General features: G+C 49.6%; 1 protein-coding gene across 1 annotated transcript in view; it reads left to right on the top strand.

Annotated features, from left to right (window-relative positions):
* LOC147730350 (transcription elongation factor SPT6-like) overlaps positions 1-15628 on the top strand; it is a 430594-nt gene that overhangs the window by 21945 nt on the left and 393021 nt on the right. Inside the window, exon 2 of the mRNA XM_086955156.1 lies at positions 7773-7980. Coding sequence (XP_086811282.1) covers positions 7773-7980 — 208 coding nt within the window. The remainder of the gene's footprint in view (positions 1-7772; positions 7981-15628) is intronic.

Genomic DNA, 15628 nt, shown 5'->3' with positions numbered 1-15628 from the left:
GCGCTGTGAGTGCGTGTCTCTGGGAGTCTACTGATCTACTTAGAGAAGAGGAAGGTTTTAAGGGTTTTATGGAATTTTAGATGATTGGGCTTGCTGCGAAGCGTGGATGGTAAAGATTTCCAGGCCATGGCAGCATTCAGGGAGAAGGAGCGACCGCCCCACCTGGCCCTTATGTGTTGTTGCCAGAAAGGCCGTGCTGGAACGCAGTGATCTTTGGGGATGGTAAGGGGTGGCTAGGGAGCAGATCATTGCGGGGGCGTTTTTCCACATGGCCTGATGCATTATGCACATAGCCTTGAATTTTACTCTGGCCTGGATGGGCAGCCAGTGTAAATTCCTCAGGGCAGCAGTGCCCGAATGCCTACGGGTCAGGCCGAGCAATAGGCGTTCTGAGTGACTTGCAGCTTTTTAAGTGTGCTGGTCGGTGCATCCAAATATAAAGCATTCCCATAATCAATACGGGACAGGATGATGGCCTGGACCATTATCCTGCGGGCCTGAAAAGGGAGGAGTGGTAGGACTTTCCGCAACATTCGCATCAGCCCGAAGCAGGTGGCGGAGAGTATTGTGGCTTGCTGGTTAAAGCTTAGGGTATCGTCCAGCCACATGCCCAAGCTTTTGATTTGCTTTTTTGGCTCTGGGGGGGGGGGACCCATGCAGGGTGAGCATTGTTGGGTCGGTCTGGGGCCAGCTGTGTTCCCCAGGAACATCAGTTCTGTTTTGTCCCCGTTAAGTTTTAAATGGGAAGAGGCCATCCATTTTGTAACTGTTACAATGCAGCTGTTCAGGTTGGAGGGGGTGCTTCCTGGCTGGTTCAAGGCCACCACAAGCTGGGTGTCATCAGCGTAGGTGAGGGATAGCTCTGCTGTCTGTGTGCTCTAGCTGTAAAATAGCACAGCCTAAGTGGCAGCCCTGCTATTTAAGGATTTAGCCTGTAAGACTAAAAGCTGTGTAACATGAGGGATAGAGTTCCTCTCCGCGCTCTGGACCCAGTCAGGAGCTCTCAGCCTCTTAGACCTAATGCCCGCCACCGGTACTCAGTGCCAGGGGGCCCCCTGGAGCTCGCTTCCCCCCCCCCCCCCCCCCCCCCCCCCCAACCCCTCCCTGCTAGGGCTGCCAGGGTTATCGTTACACCCCGGCACAGTCCTCACTAATTCTATTTGTGTTGTTTTCTATGGAAACATATGTTTTGAAAGACATGCAGCGTCAATCTTGATTTTTCTCACTATCTCAATTCGCACACTGAGTTTTCACATTCGTGCTTCAAAGGCTGATAACTGCGTCAGAGCAAAATATATATATAACCAACACACTATTTCGACTTGTGGTCTGTTCATCAAGAGGACTGTCTGGAACTAAACACCTGTTAGACCTTGGTCTTGGCGCTCGCACACAGACACGTCCAAGTGGAATCTACAGGTTCATTCAGAGCACACACAGCTCTGCCGGTGCACCTCAATCCCTGACCGTAGCACATTCATTTGCTCCAATAACGTAACATGCGCGCAGCTCTGATAGTACAGTTCTATCAAGCCCTACAAAGCATATTGCTCTCATTAGTGAACGGTGCACAGTGAGAGCTGGGCGGGCAGGGCCAGGGTGCAGAGGCGAGTAAGAGAGATTGGGTGAGAGGGCCTGAGAGCTGGGAAGGCCAGGGTGGAAAGGTCGGTGAGAGTGATCGGGGCGAGGGCGAGGAATGCGGGATGTCAGAGCCGAGCTGCCTGGTGAAGGATGATGGATTGGAGTGTGATGCCCAGCCTGGGTAGGGAGTGGAGATACTCCCCAGTGCCTCACCTGCTGCCGGTGCTGGGTTTTCATTCAGCAGCGCGTGCGTGCTGAGACTTCAAACCGAAACTAAAAGTCCCAGAATAGAAAGAGCTGTTTGGTTTAAAATCCAAGACGGACGGATGGCGCCAGAGGACACACAGACCCGCCTGGAAGCTCTGACTCCCGCCCTGCAGGCTCCTCTACGCAGCCGGTGCATGACCCACTGAACGCACCTCTAGGCGCTGGGCCAGTGGCCCGGGGAGGCTGCAGGTTCGAAGGAGGCTCTGGTAGGTTGTGTGCGGGCTGCCCGGAGGCAGCAGGTGAAGGCGTTCTCTCTTGCACATAGGTCTCCCAGTGCACCTCAACCAATATCTGCAGTGCCTACAGCCCTTTTACCGCTCGTGAGTCCCACTCGCAGTGCCTACAGCTCTTTTCCCGCTAGTGAGTCCCACCCAGTGTAGTGGACGTAATCAGAGGCACTCACGGTAGATAAGTGAAAGGGAAGTTAAGTTTATTATGATAAATGGAAGGAAAAGGCTCACAGGGAAAGAAGGCAGGGCAACATGGACAGGGAAAGAAGGCAGGGCAACATGGTTTTCTCAGTGACAGAGGGCGTCAAGTGTACATCTCCGTCCGTGACCCTAGTCTCCGAGCAGTGGCTGTCTGCTACTGCCACAGAGCAGTCGCGCTCCGCCCTGCCCCCACCCCCACCCCACTTCCTTACCTGCTGCTGATGATGGCCGAAGAAACATGGCAGTGCTTACATTTTAAGCACGTGTAGTAGTGGGCGTGGGCAATGAAAACAGTGGGTCCGGGAGCAGCCACGTCACGTGAGTGACGTTTCCCATAATTTGCGGCCGCCTTGGCGCCTTAAGTAATTAAATTCTGGAGGGAGCCTACCCCTCGTGTGTCCCCCCGCATCACCGACGCAGCCCGGTACAAACCGAACATCGCCGCCGGCCTGCGACCAGGAAGTCAGGCAGGCCGGGCGGGACAACCGGAAACAGGAAGTAGGAGGGCGGGAGCCTACCCCGCCTCCCACTGAAGAGCCGCGGTTGTTTAGAGCACCGGAGCAGGCAGGAGCCTACCCTGCGCCCCGGTGCCGAAGGAGGGAGGAAGAGTCCTGCTGCCGGGCCCTGCAGCTGCCAATGAGAGGAGAGCCGCCGCCGCCGCATCAAGGAAGCCGGTGAGTGGGGCTTCGCCTTGTTGCTGAGCTGCGAGGGCGGGGGGCATGTGTGTGTGTGTGCGCGCGCATGCGGCGGGGGGCTGTGTATGTGTGTGAGCGTGCATGCCTGTGTGTGTGTATGTGTCTTGGAGTCTGTGTTTATGCGTATGAGTGTGACTGTGGGGGGGTAGGGGGTGTGTGTGAGCGAGTGTCTGCCTGTCTGTATATATGCGCGCGCATGTGCACGGCGCGGGACGGAACGTGCACGTTTGTGCACCCAAATCTGGCAGCAAAAGCTCGTAACACTTTCTTGTCCTTCATTCCCCCGAGTCAGACAGCTAAAAGTCTCCACCTGGACGCATCCTTCGGATGCTAATTCCAGGCTCGACCTAAAAAGTGTGGGGCTCAGGGAGGAGCCCTGAGGCACACCTTGGTTGAGAGGCCAAGTTTTAGAATGAATGTCACCCTCCACCACCTGGAAAGTGCGGTTTTCTAAGAAAGACTGTAACCATAAGATGGCGATTCCCGTCACTCCGAGCTGTTTTAGTCGGGAAATAAGGATGTTACTGTTTACGGTATCAAAGGCGGCACTTAAGTCCAGCAGCATGATTGCTGTGGTGCCGCCTTGATCCATGTGCTTACAGGCTAGTTCTGTGACAGTCAATAATGCCGCCTCTGTCCCCAATTTTGGGCGAAAGCCAGCTTGAGAATCATGGAGCAGATGGTTGGCTTCCAGATAGAGCATAAGGCTGGTGTTGATATGTTTCTCAAGCAGATTACTTACCCAGGGGAGGAGTGAGATGGGGCGGTAGTTGGTCATTTTTTCTGGGTCGAGGTTGTTTTTTTTTAACAAAGGCCTAACTTGTGCACATTTCCAAGTTTCTGGTACTCTCCCTGTAGTGATTGACATGTTTACAATATTTAGAATCACTGGTCTGATTGTATCCGCAACTTTCAAAAGATGGCGCGGGGGAGCGGGGTCTGAAGGGGATCCTGATGTAACTTTCAACATAAGGGTATTTAGAGAGTCTTCTTCAAGCAGTGGGAATTCAGCTAGCTGGCAGACCGTGGTTGGGGGGAGGGTATCTGTTCCGACTAGGTGTTGACTGACCGGGTCAAATGATGAGGAAATGGTTTGAATTTTTTGATGGAAGTACTCTGCCTGTCTACCACAGCGAGTCTGGGCTTCACGGGGATCCTGCAGAGTTGGGGGGGTACTAATCAAGGATTTTGCTATCCGGAATAGTTCCCTCGGGGTATTGGCAGACGTTCTAATTTTTTCTCATAAAATATAGCCTGTGTTAGTGTGATTTCAGCTTTATATTTTTTGATTGCCTCTCGATGGCTACTTCTGTCCTGTGCCTTGAGGGTGCGTCTCCAAGTCCTCTCAAGCTTACGGCAGTTTTGTTTTAGCTCTTTTAGCTTGGGGGTGAACCAAGGTGATTCTTTGGACTTGGTTTTCACTTTGAGGGGTTTCTGAGGCGCAATTATGTCTAGGGTGGTCTGTAGCCAATTGGTATAATGGATGTTAAGTGTGTCTACGTCAGCCCCAGTCTGTCGAGGGGTAGTGGAGAGGGAATCGGCCAACTGGTCTGTGGATAGTTTCGCCCAGTCCCTCCCTCTTAATGTAGCTCGAGGGGGCGCAGAGGGGGGGCTTGGAATGTGCCAAGAGTAGTGGGACCAAAAAATGATCGGTCCATGGGAGTGGAACTGGGTTCCCTGTCTTAAGTCTGTGATCATTGCTTAAGACTGCATCTAGCAGGTGACTTTTGTTGTGCGTGGGTTCAAAACCCTTCTGAACAATTTGTAGGGCTGCAAGATTGTTTAAAAAGGTGGTAGCTAGAGTATCCGTGGGATCGTCTAAATGGATATTTATGTCACCTAGTATCGTAAATTGAGGCAAAGAGATGGCTGATTCAGCGACCTTGGAGGGAAGGGAGTTCATAAAATCTCGAATTTGGCCAACAGCTCAACTCCTAGTATCCTATGGACCTGTTAAGCTAGGATCTGCTGTTACGAAAATAACTGTCACCCGTTGGATTGCTGCTACTATTCAACGATGTCATTTGAAGGCGGGTAAACCGCTTACCACCTAAACAAAGGCTCATTCCACAAGAGCAGTATCTTCTTCTGCTGCTCTTAATTGCTGCCGTCACTCTGGACAAGATTTGCTGTGCTGCTACCTGGAAGAATGCTCATACATTCATGCAGCACTGTTGCCTGGACATGGCATTTTACAGCGAAGCAGCAGTAGAACATGCAGTCTTGCACCATCTATTTCAATAAGGTAGGCCTCTATTTTTAGAGGTATTCTTTGCCATCTGTTACATGTATATACTTTTATGCAGCTTTTATATACTTATCAATTGATATGTTGTTAAAAGTTCTCTCAATATTAATGTTCCTATTCTAGCATGTATGTTATAGCCCACCATCCTCTAAGGTACAAAGGTGATAATTCAAAATTATTAAACATGCATGTTCAGGTAACTGCTAGCTATTGTGATTCAAGAATGTGAATCTATGAAAGATGCAATACTGGAGAAGAAAATGAGTTACTTACCTGAAACTATGGTTCTTCAGTATGGTATCTTTCATAGATTCACATGCGACCCACCCTCCTCCCCGGAGAGGCTTACTTTATTCTCTAAGGTTTATACTTGCACTGGAAAATCTGAGGAACCTATCCTCTCTTGGGATTGTTCTAGTGGGTGCCGTCACCTGATTGGCTGTTGGTTGGATTTGGTTCTTTTTACTTAAGCAGGTTGATAGGCTATGGCACTGATACATGTAACACCAGTTTGCCTACGTTGGTGTTTTTTGTATATTTACATGCCACCATTGCACCTCCGTGGTGAGAGGCTCACTGCTACAATATATATTGTCCACACTTGTGCTACAGATGATGAAATAAGGTGACTTATAGGTGGAGTAGGAAAGTTCAGTGTTTCTTCTTCATTAGCTGAAGATCGGTTTGTTTCAATTGAATTGGTTGTGCCACTAAAGATAAAGTGTTGTTAAAGCCTATGGCCTTCACCACTCGGTATTGTTTTTAAGGTTACCCGGGATTCTCAGCCTAATCTCATAGAATAATTTCAAGCATGTGAATGAGAGATACCAATGTTGCAGATCGGTAGTTAGTCAATTATCAAATTTCTTCTTGCAGCTGGTTCTACTGTCCATCAACTCGCTAGAGCTCCCTCATGTTTCACATCTTCCGGTTCAGCTAGATGGACTTGCTAAGTTGGCTCATTTTTATAGCCTTATTCTTGGAAATTAGTGTATGGACACCTGGTTTTGTCATAAACAAATACTACTGTTGAATGCCTCCAGATAATATTAGAAATCTACATACAAGAGCAAATGATTTGCCTTTTGCCTTTGGCTCTTACAAATTGCTTAAGCGCTTTACAGGCCTCTCTAGGTGATGAATGTATGCAGACCCATGGATCCCTGTGGACTCCTGCAAACATTTGCTGCATCGTCACTGCTAATCCCAATAGTCTGCAAGGTATCTTTTTAAAGAATAAATGGGGAATTCCAATGGTGGTCTCAATATGCACATTCATTGACAATCCTTGTGTGTTCTAAATTTAGTCATTTACTCCTTAGCACAAGCCATTCAAACATGTGACATCTGAACATGGGTATCTTGACTTGAAAACAGGCCTTCCTAATCACAATCTCCTTAGCAGGAAGGAATGATGAGGTTCAAACTCTTATCATAAGACCCACTTTTGGTATTCTAGCTGAGAGCAGTCCCCTCTTTTATTCCAAGGTTTTCATAGAACTACATGTTAACCAGGAATTCTTCCTCTATTCTAACCAAGTCTTTTTAGGATGAGTTACACTCTATACATTGCTAATATTTCTAAGCTGTATCTGTTCAGAAAGAACTCCTTTTTTGCTACTTTTTCTCATGCTTTGGCAAATCCAATATGCAAGGCTTAAATGTGATAAATGGCATTTGTGAATGTAATGCATGTACACCACATTTGAAAATCCAATTCTTCCCATGCATTGCAACACTCATGCCAGAAATATTTTATTTTTCCAATGGTTTTTAACGTGATGTCATCTCTTTTGAAGACATTTTACTGATTTTCACTGTAGCGCAGTGATTTAATGACCACTTAAAGGATAAAGAGAAATTTTGAACTCATAGTGGTGTTAACTTTTCATTCTTGTATTTATTTATTTATTTATTTATTTATTTATTTTGAAAGTTTTATATAGCGCGAACAAGATCTTTGCAGATATCAGAGCGCTTTACAGAGGAGGGGTACGAACATGTGAGTGCATAACCATTGGGGTGGGGGAGGTATATGAGGGAGCAAAGACAAACAGATACATCAATAATGATAAAAGTACAAATAAGTGGTAGCATAAACAATCACGTAAGTCAATATCACAAGTCATACAAAAATGCAAAGGGTTCGAACAAGTAGTATAGTTTGGTATCGAGTCTTTGAAGGTAATCCCCAGTAGTAATTCAAGTGCATTTAGCCATGAGGATAGCTTTTACTTCTTTCTTAAAAAGTATGGTAGAGGAGATGAGCCTGGTTTCAGGAGGGATTGAGTTCCAAATACTGGGTGCCATTCCTGAGAAAGAGCGTTTATAGGTTTTTTCCTTCCGGAATCTTCTAGGCTTTAACAAAAGATTGTTTGTGCCTCTAGTGTTTCTGGAGCCTCCAGAAATCGTTAGCTTCTGAGCGGAGTATCCAGGTGAGCTCAGGTGGACAGCCTTGTGCATCAAGCAAGCGATTTTTTGATGTATTCTGGCTTCAAAAGGCATTTACTTCTACATTTTTTTTCTCTACCCATTGTAATCTTCTTTTAGCACTGATGCGTACATCGAAGTCCTGGATGGCTCCAGAGTCCACCCTGAAACATACGAGTGGGCACGAAAGATGGCAGTTGATGCCCTGGAGTATGATGAGTCTGCTGAGGATGCAAACCCAGCTGGAGCACTAGAGGAGATTTTGGAAAATCCAGAAAGACTGAAAGATTTGGATTTGGATGCCTTTGCAGAGGAATTAGAGCGGCAGGTTAGTGCTCCAACTTCATATGTATTGTATGCAAAGCAGCCCTGCATTGAGGAGGTTAGAGTTGGATGATGTTGGGCACCATTTACGCAGTCATCATATTGCATTGAGAGAAAGTGAGGATTTAACACTGCACTTCCTTCCAACACTCATCATAAATTACAACTAGTACGGTGAATCTATTGACAGAACTGGTAATTCCTAGTTCGATGCATGTAGGCTGCTAAATTAATATCTGTACATAGATCGCCGCCTAGTGTTTGGTCCGGATGATTGCACATTGTTGTCCTGGAAGAGTCTTCGAAGTATCACGAGATAGGTGGCTCCTCCCCTGGACTACAGTGCTCATGGGCATCCACTCCATCCTCAGATTGTTTTTTTCCGCCATTGGGTTCGGATGCATATTTGTTAACTCAAGTTCGGAATCGATAAAAAACTTTCTTTTTGGCCAAAAGGCCTTTAGTATATCGTCGGTATTGTCTTGCGATCGGTGCCCAGTTCTTGTTCCAGCTCAGTACCCGAGCCAGACGTCCAGAGGAGCCGCGTGGCTTTTCGGCACTGCAGGCCCGATCGACGCCAGAAGCCTTATCGACGAACCATTATGGAGCGGAGCCCGTTCAAGAGGTGTTCCGTTTGCAACTCCAAATATCCTCACATCGATGTCCACAGCTGTATGGCTTGTTCTCGTTTCCGCTCCAAGAAGACGATTCGACTTCGACGCGCAGCGCGCAAGGAGGCCCAGCAGACGGCACCTGACCTGGTGAACATTTTCGATACCGAAGAGGATGAGGGAGTCGAGCAGGAAGTTCGAGAGAACCTGTCTGATCCTGCGTCAGAGATCGACTCCAGTTACGATGCTGATGTTGAAATGGTCGATAATGAAGAAGTCGTCTACGAGGTAGGAGACGACGATGTGGCCTTTGGGGCTGTGGAAGATAGCTCGAGCGAGGAGCTAGGCCCGACCGTTGCTACGGGGGCCGAGACCAAAACACCTACTAAGGTTCAGGTCGAGGGATCGCCACATGGGCTTACCCGAGATTGTACACTTGGTTCTACAGCCTTGCCTCAAGGGCCGGCTTCGGACATTTCTAATGAGCCACTGGTTGACCGATCGAAACCGAAAGATAAAGCATCGGTGTCTACACAACCGAAAGCACTGGAAGCAAAATCGAAACCAAAAGTGCGTATTGCTTTGGTCGGCTCGAAGACCTCTGAACTAGGAGTGGTGTGGCTCAATGGTTAGAGGCGGCAGACCCGGAAGCAGAGAACGGCCTGGGACCAGGGTTCAATTCCCGACGCGGCAGGGTTGTGGACCAGGGTCAACGGACTCGATAATTCTCGCCTCGGTGCCTACTCTAACCAGGGATCACACTCGGCAACTCTGGGCATTAAGCTTGCCTCATCTCTACAACGGCCCCCCACAGACGCCGGGGATGCCTGGTTTCACCTTGGAGATACCCAGAAGGGACCATCTCACAGGGAAAGCCAGGACGGGTTCCCCAGTGGTCTTCAGCGCCAGGACACCCCGAGATGGGGTAACAGTGCGCTTTACAAGTATCATCATTACATTACAACTATCGGCACCGACAAAGCAAAAAGGTGTAATCGACCCGGTGAGGTTGCTAAAGGGTGTCGAGCCAAAGACTGGGACGCCAAAAAAACTGGTCAAGGACGTCGAGCCGAAAAAGTCGACGAGGACAAAGGACTCGGAGCTCAGAAGGTTCTTGATCCTACACGTCGACCAGACAAGGCTACGAGCGGTACTAATCTCGAGTCCACACATGGTGGTGGTTCAAAGGAACCCGTCGAGTCGACACAGCCGTCCGCCTCCTTTTCGAAGCAGGTGTCGGAATCGCTGAAACGCATTAAAGAGAAGGCTTCTACTGTCGGACCGAAGGATGCTCCACCATCGAAGCCTAACAGTAAACCTCAAAAATCGTTGGCACCTATCCAGTTCACACTGCTGCCGAAAGTGGTACCTAAGGCCTTCGCCCCTTAGACTGCGTCCAAGAAGGTGTCCTCGGGGCCGAAGCCTACAACTGCGGATGTAGTCAAAAAAGCATCGACGGCCTCCGCTTGAAGAGCAGTCGAGGCAATTCATCGACGCAGACACGGTTATACTTTCTATTTACAAAAGAAAGATTGCCCCTGAACAGCCTATGGAGTCATATAAAATTCCATTGAAAAAAAGAAGAAGGGGGGGAGGAGCCAAGATGGCGACCGGAGCGGACGTGTAAGCTCCCGGCTCCGCCAGTTCTTGCGCCCCGTCGACCTATCCTGCCTGCTATCCTGTTTGTTTTATCGGCTGCTCTGACGGGGGCGACGCGCTGATCTCGCCCATGTTTCTCCGGACCCTCGGCTCGACTGGACGGCTGAGATACCCCGGTGCCGGTCCCGACGCCATTGCCCCAGCGCTCCTCGCTGCTTGATGCTGGACCCCGGCGGAGTGGGGGCGAGCAACTTATCAGTGGAACGCTAGCACCCTGGCGGGAGCTGCTCCCCCTGGAACGTGGCTTTCAGCATTCCGGGTGCTGCGGAGTGCGGACCATCGTGCTTGCTTCGCGACTGCCGGGAAGATTGCACGGCACTCCGGCTCTGTTATCTTGTGTTGGACGGGGGCGTCTTGGCTCCATTGCGGGACTCGCCCGCACCTTGCTGTCTGCACATTCGTTCAAACCGCCTGGCGTTGCAGTCGTGGGCTCCTCACTGGCGACGCTCCTTACTGATTAGTAGCGGTGGGGGACGAAGCGGAATCCTTGCTGTCCCGAGGTGCGGAGAAGACTGTCCGCCACTGCCCCTTGCCTCTGACGCATGGCCGCGCCGGTGGCCGAATTGCCTGCACCTTCGGATATTGGGGGCGAGGGGGGCACACCGACGACCCTGTCCTACGGAGATGTCCTGTTTGCCCTACGTGACCTACGGGCGACGCTACGGCGCGACTCCCAGGAGCTCTGGGACAAGCTCGACGACATCGCCCTGGACGTGGCGCAGATTCGGAGGGACTGCTCTCGGCAACACCTAAGCGCTCCCCTGACGGCTCCTGCAGAGGATATTGTGTTGCGGAATGTTTCAAGTGAGACTGTGTTCTGCCCTGCCACGCTTGGAGCTTACGGACAATCGCTTACTGACTCTGCCGGGGATACATTGTTTCCACACTCGGCTACTGTTTCAACACGATCGCCGCTCACACCGGAGGCGGGACTGCAGGCTACTTTACTCCTGGCCCCCTTGCAGACTCGTGCATTTACACCTTTGCCTTTTCCCCTGCAGTGTTTGGTCTTTCGGAGTACTTTTGGGGCTCTCTGTATTGTGACCAAAGCGTTATTGGGTAGGTGGTGTCATCCATTTTGTGATTGTGGGTCTCCCCCCTCCTCTCTGCCTCCATCTTGTCCCTTTGTTGCTGAGGGGGTCGACACTCGCAGAGGGTTGGGGACTGAAGGGCATCCGAAATCGGGTCAGGGCTAGCCTGCTTGCTTGCTGCATTGTTCTCCTACCTGTTGGGGGTCGGGTTCGTAATGCCGGGTGGGGGGTGTGTGTGGACCGCACGCAGAGTGTAAATTGAATTTTCCGGCTGGTTGGGAGCTCTTGAATAGCGCTTGGCTCTCGCTTTTGGCGCCTCCTTAGTGTTACTACATTCTCGTCCACGGTACAGTCGGAGCCTCAATTGGCTATCCTGAAACCTAGTGGGCCATCGGCTCTGTTGATTTTTTGGGGTGTCTGACTTGCCGATACTGACTACTGAGACGGGGGGTTGCCTGTGACGGGTGGCGTCCATTTTCACTCTGTCTTTGCTCTGTCCGAGGCGGCCATCTTAGTTGTTGTTCTGGCTGGGGCGGGGTTTTGGGTGGGTACCGTGGTGTACTGGTCGCTTGCGACTTAGATAGTATCAGGGGGGTCCGGGTTTCAACTTGTGTTGGCCTGCTTAATGTGCTTTGGGAACGCGGCGCCTTCTTGGCGTGCATCGCCGCCACAGCTCCTCGCATTTATTCACTCCTCGTTCATCCTGATACCTTTGCCTGTGCATTGGAGCTGCTCATATCCTGTGTTGTTGCCACTAGTCCCCTTAGCTTTTAACGGAGTGGAATTCACTAATTGATGGGAGTCCGGGAGTTTTGGGATTGTATTGGCTCCTCCTCACCTCCTTCAGTGGGAGATCTGGGACTGCTTTTCCTTGCTCCCCTTATCACTAGTGACGGTTTTCCTTTGTTTTCTTTCTCTCTCTTTCTTCTCTTTCTTTACTTCCTAAATTTCGGGTTTTTTGGGGTGACAAGCACTCTGCTGGGGGGGGGGCAGGCCGTAGCCTCTGCATGTGTGTAGGGTGGGGGGTTATATTTCATTTTTCTTTGGTTTCTATGGTGCCTATGTATTTCTTTTTATAATTTTCTCTTTTCTGTTCTGGGTCTGAATGACCGGGGTTCGGTAGGGGGCGGGTGGCGCTGGGGGTGGTACGTGGACGCGAACTGTTTACGCTGTTGACTTGTGCAATCTTACCATCCTGACTGGTGGATTCGTACTAACTGTTGGTTCTCTTGATGCTGCCTGCCCATGCTGTGAAGCGAATGTACGGACTCAGTTCTCCTTGATTCTATTCTTCACTGCATTATTTTCAGATAAAAACTTTGAAAATTAACCTACAATGCTCCTTCTCCCTGGCGGCACATCTTCATTCAGTGTAACTGCTGTTAATTTTAGCTGTATTGCCTGTTGGCGCTGGGGACACGTAATGTTTGCACATGTGCTTCAAAGTATCGTGGCCGGCCTGCTGGTTGTAGGCCCGTATTTGTATCATGTTTTAAGCACAATAAAGGTTTTCAAAAATTTTAAAAAAAAAAAAGAAAAAAAGAAGAAGGATTCTACTACATCACCTCTTCTTGTTGAACCTATATCACCACATGGCCAGGACACTGCTCCTATCTCGCCCACTTACTCGGATGTGGAGACAGGGGAAGGTGACAATGAGGAGTACAATTATCCTATAGACACTGATCCTGAAGATCACAATAAACCCTGGGCAGATGCTGCTGACCCAGGAGATCCACACACTGCCCCAGGCAGTAATGTGTATGCTGTGAAAATCTCGCCTACTGAAGACTCAGCGGCGTTTAATGCACTTATTGAAAGGGCAGCCAAAAATCATGATGTGCAGCTCCATGCTGACCCTAATGAAGTGGATTTCTTGTTTGATACCTTCTCCACCTCAGAGAAAACTGTCAAGACTCTGCCTATGCTAAAGGGTGTCTTAAAACATGCTGGAGACATTTTTAAAGAGACCACGAGGGCAAGGGTGATAAACCCCAGAATTAAGAAAAAGTACAAACCGGCGCCTGGGGACCCTACCTGTATCAAGGGACAGTTGCAGTTGGACTCTCTGGTTGTTTCCAATGCCCGGAAGAGGGCAAACTCACAAACAACGGGTGATGCTCCTCCCCCTGACAAAGAATCTAAAGTGCTAGAAGCATCAGGGAAAAGGGTGGCAGCTCAAGCGGCCAATATCTGGCGCATTTCCAACACTCTGGCACTCTTAGCCAGATATGAAAGGGCCCATTACGATACACTTGAGACCCTGTTACAACACTTGCCAGATGATTATAAAGAGGCAGCAGAGATGCTCATACAGGAAGGGAATCTTATCTCAAATGCATCTGTCAAGTGTGCACTGGATGCAGCAGACACCGCGGCCAGGGCAATTAACACAAGTGTGATGTTACGGCGACATGCCTGGCTGAGAAACTCCGGTTTCAAGCCCGAGATACAATCCACCATACTAAATCAGCCTGTAAACCCTGATCACTTATTTAGACCAGAGGTGGACACCACCTTAGAAAAGATCAAAAAGGACACTGAGACTGCAAAGTCTGTGGGGGCTCTACAGTCGCAGAGTATGATAATGGATTAAGGGAACTCGCACAGCCACACTAATCAAATGGTGGAGGGTTGTGACGGATTGTAGTGTGCAACAAGAGAGTAAACACTGTCTGGCCAGGCAGTGTAATATCCAGTAGAACTAATGCGAGGCTCCCCCGTCTGGGGAGAGAACACCTCTGTGCACAACCGGGGGGACCGAGGTCTTATTCCATACACAAGTTTATGCGTGAGTCAAAGTTATCCATCTCAAGGTTTTATTTGAAGATGTAGAATATTTAGACATTCCAATCAGGATAAGACTGAAGTCAAAACATGTCTCTGTAGTAGTTATGTTGTTACATACTAATCCTCACACATCCCGATGCATTTCGGGCTGACGCCCTTCGTCCCATGAAGCCCATCATGCAATGTAAAAGCTTTTACATTGCATGATGGGCTTCATGGGACGCGAAACAGCATGGCTGCCAATCTCTCTCTGACACAGAGTAATCCCCTGACGAAGGGCGTCAGCCCGAAATGCATCGGGATGTGTGAGGATTAGTATGTAACAACATAACTACTACAGAGACATGTTTTGACTTCAGTCTTATCCTGATTGGAATGTCTAAATATTCTACATCTTCAAATAAAACCTTGAGATGGATAACTTTGACTCACGCATAAACTTGTGTATGGAATAAGACCTCGGTCCCCCCGGTTGTGCACAGAGGTGTTCTCTCCCCAGACGGGGGAGCCTCGCATTGGCTCTACAGTCGCAGCAGTTCAGGGGTGGTTCTTTTCGTCGCTCAAACAATAGAGGAGTTTCCAGAGGCCAGCTGTCCCAGCAAACACAGTACAGTAAAGGAGGCGCGCAAACCACCTACACCAAACAAAGTAGAGGTGGCTATCGTGGAAACAGCGCCAAGGGCAGAGGTCGTGGAAACAACAGCTCCCGATCCTCCACCACTAACACAGTGACGCCTTGTCACTGCCCCCCGACCATACCACACCGGTCGGGGGGAGACTACAACAGTTCCTGCCAGTCTGGAAATCCATCACTACAGACAGGTGGGTGAGGACGCTTATCCAGTACGGTTATTGTCTGGAGTTAACATCCACTCCACCCAACATACCCCCAAGACACCGTCCTATGTCCACAGAGCATTTGCACTTATTGCAGCAGGAGGTACTCGTCATGCTGCGAAAAGGAGCAATAGAGCTCGTGCCTGTGGAAGAAAGAGGTACAGGAGTGTACTCGCTGTACTTCTTGATCCCAAAAAAGGACAGGTCCCTCAGACCCATACTGGACCTCAGACCCCTAAACCAGTACATTCTATCCGAACACTTTCACATGCTCACATTGCAGCAGGTTCTACCGTTACTCAGTCAGGGAGATTTCCTCGCAAGATTAGATCTGAAGGGTGCATATTTCCATATTCCGCTACACCCGTCACACAGAATCAGCATTATCAATTCAAGGTCCTCCCTTTCGGAGTGACGACGGCACCCAGGGTGTTTACAAAGTGCCTGGCGACAGTGGCTGCACACCTACGGAGACAGAACGTTCACGTCTACCCTTATCTGGACGACTGGCTTATCCAGGCGAAGTCGGGCAAGCAGTGTGCCGCCCACATGTCCCACACCATTATCCCTCTTCACGATCTGGGGTTCTCACTGACTTATCCAAAGTCCCACCTTGAGCCCGCCCACGTACGGCAGTATCTGGGCGCGACAATAAATACTCTGGCAGCCAAAGCACAGCCAAATTCAGTGAGGATCAACAGCATTCAATTGCTGATACAAAAAT

The sequence above is a fragment of the Lissotriton vulgaris genome, chromosome 2_1, assembly GCF_964263255.1.
Source record: "Lissotriton vulgaris chromosome 2_1, aLisVul1.2, whole genome shotgun sequence".
NCBI classification, from domain to species: Eukaryota; Metazoa; Chordata; class Amphibia; order Caudata; family Salamandridae; genus Lissotriton; species Lissotriton vulgaris.
The sequence above is the reverse complement of the archived record's forward strand: the minus strand, read 5'-3'. Positions and strand labels throughout refer to the sequence as shown.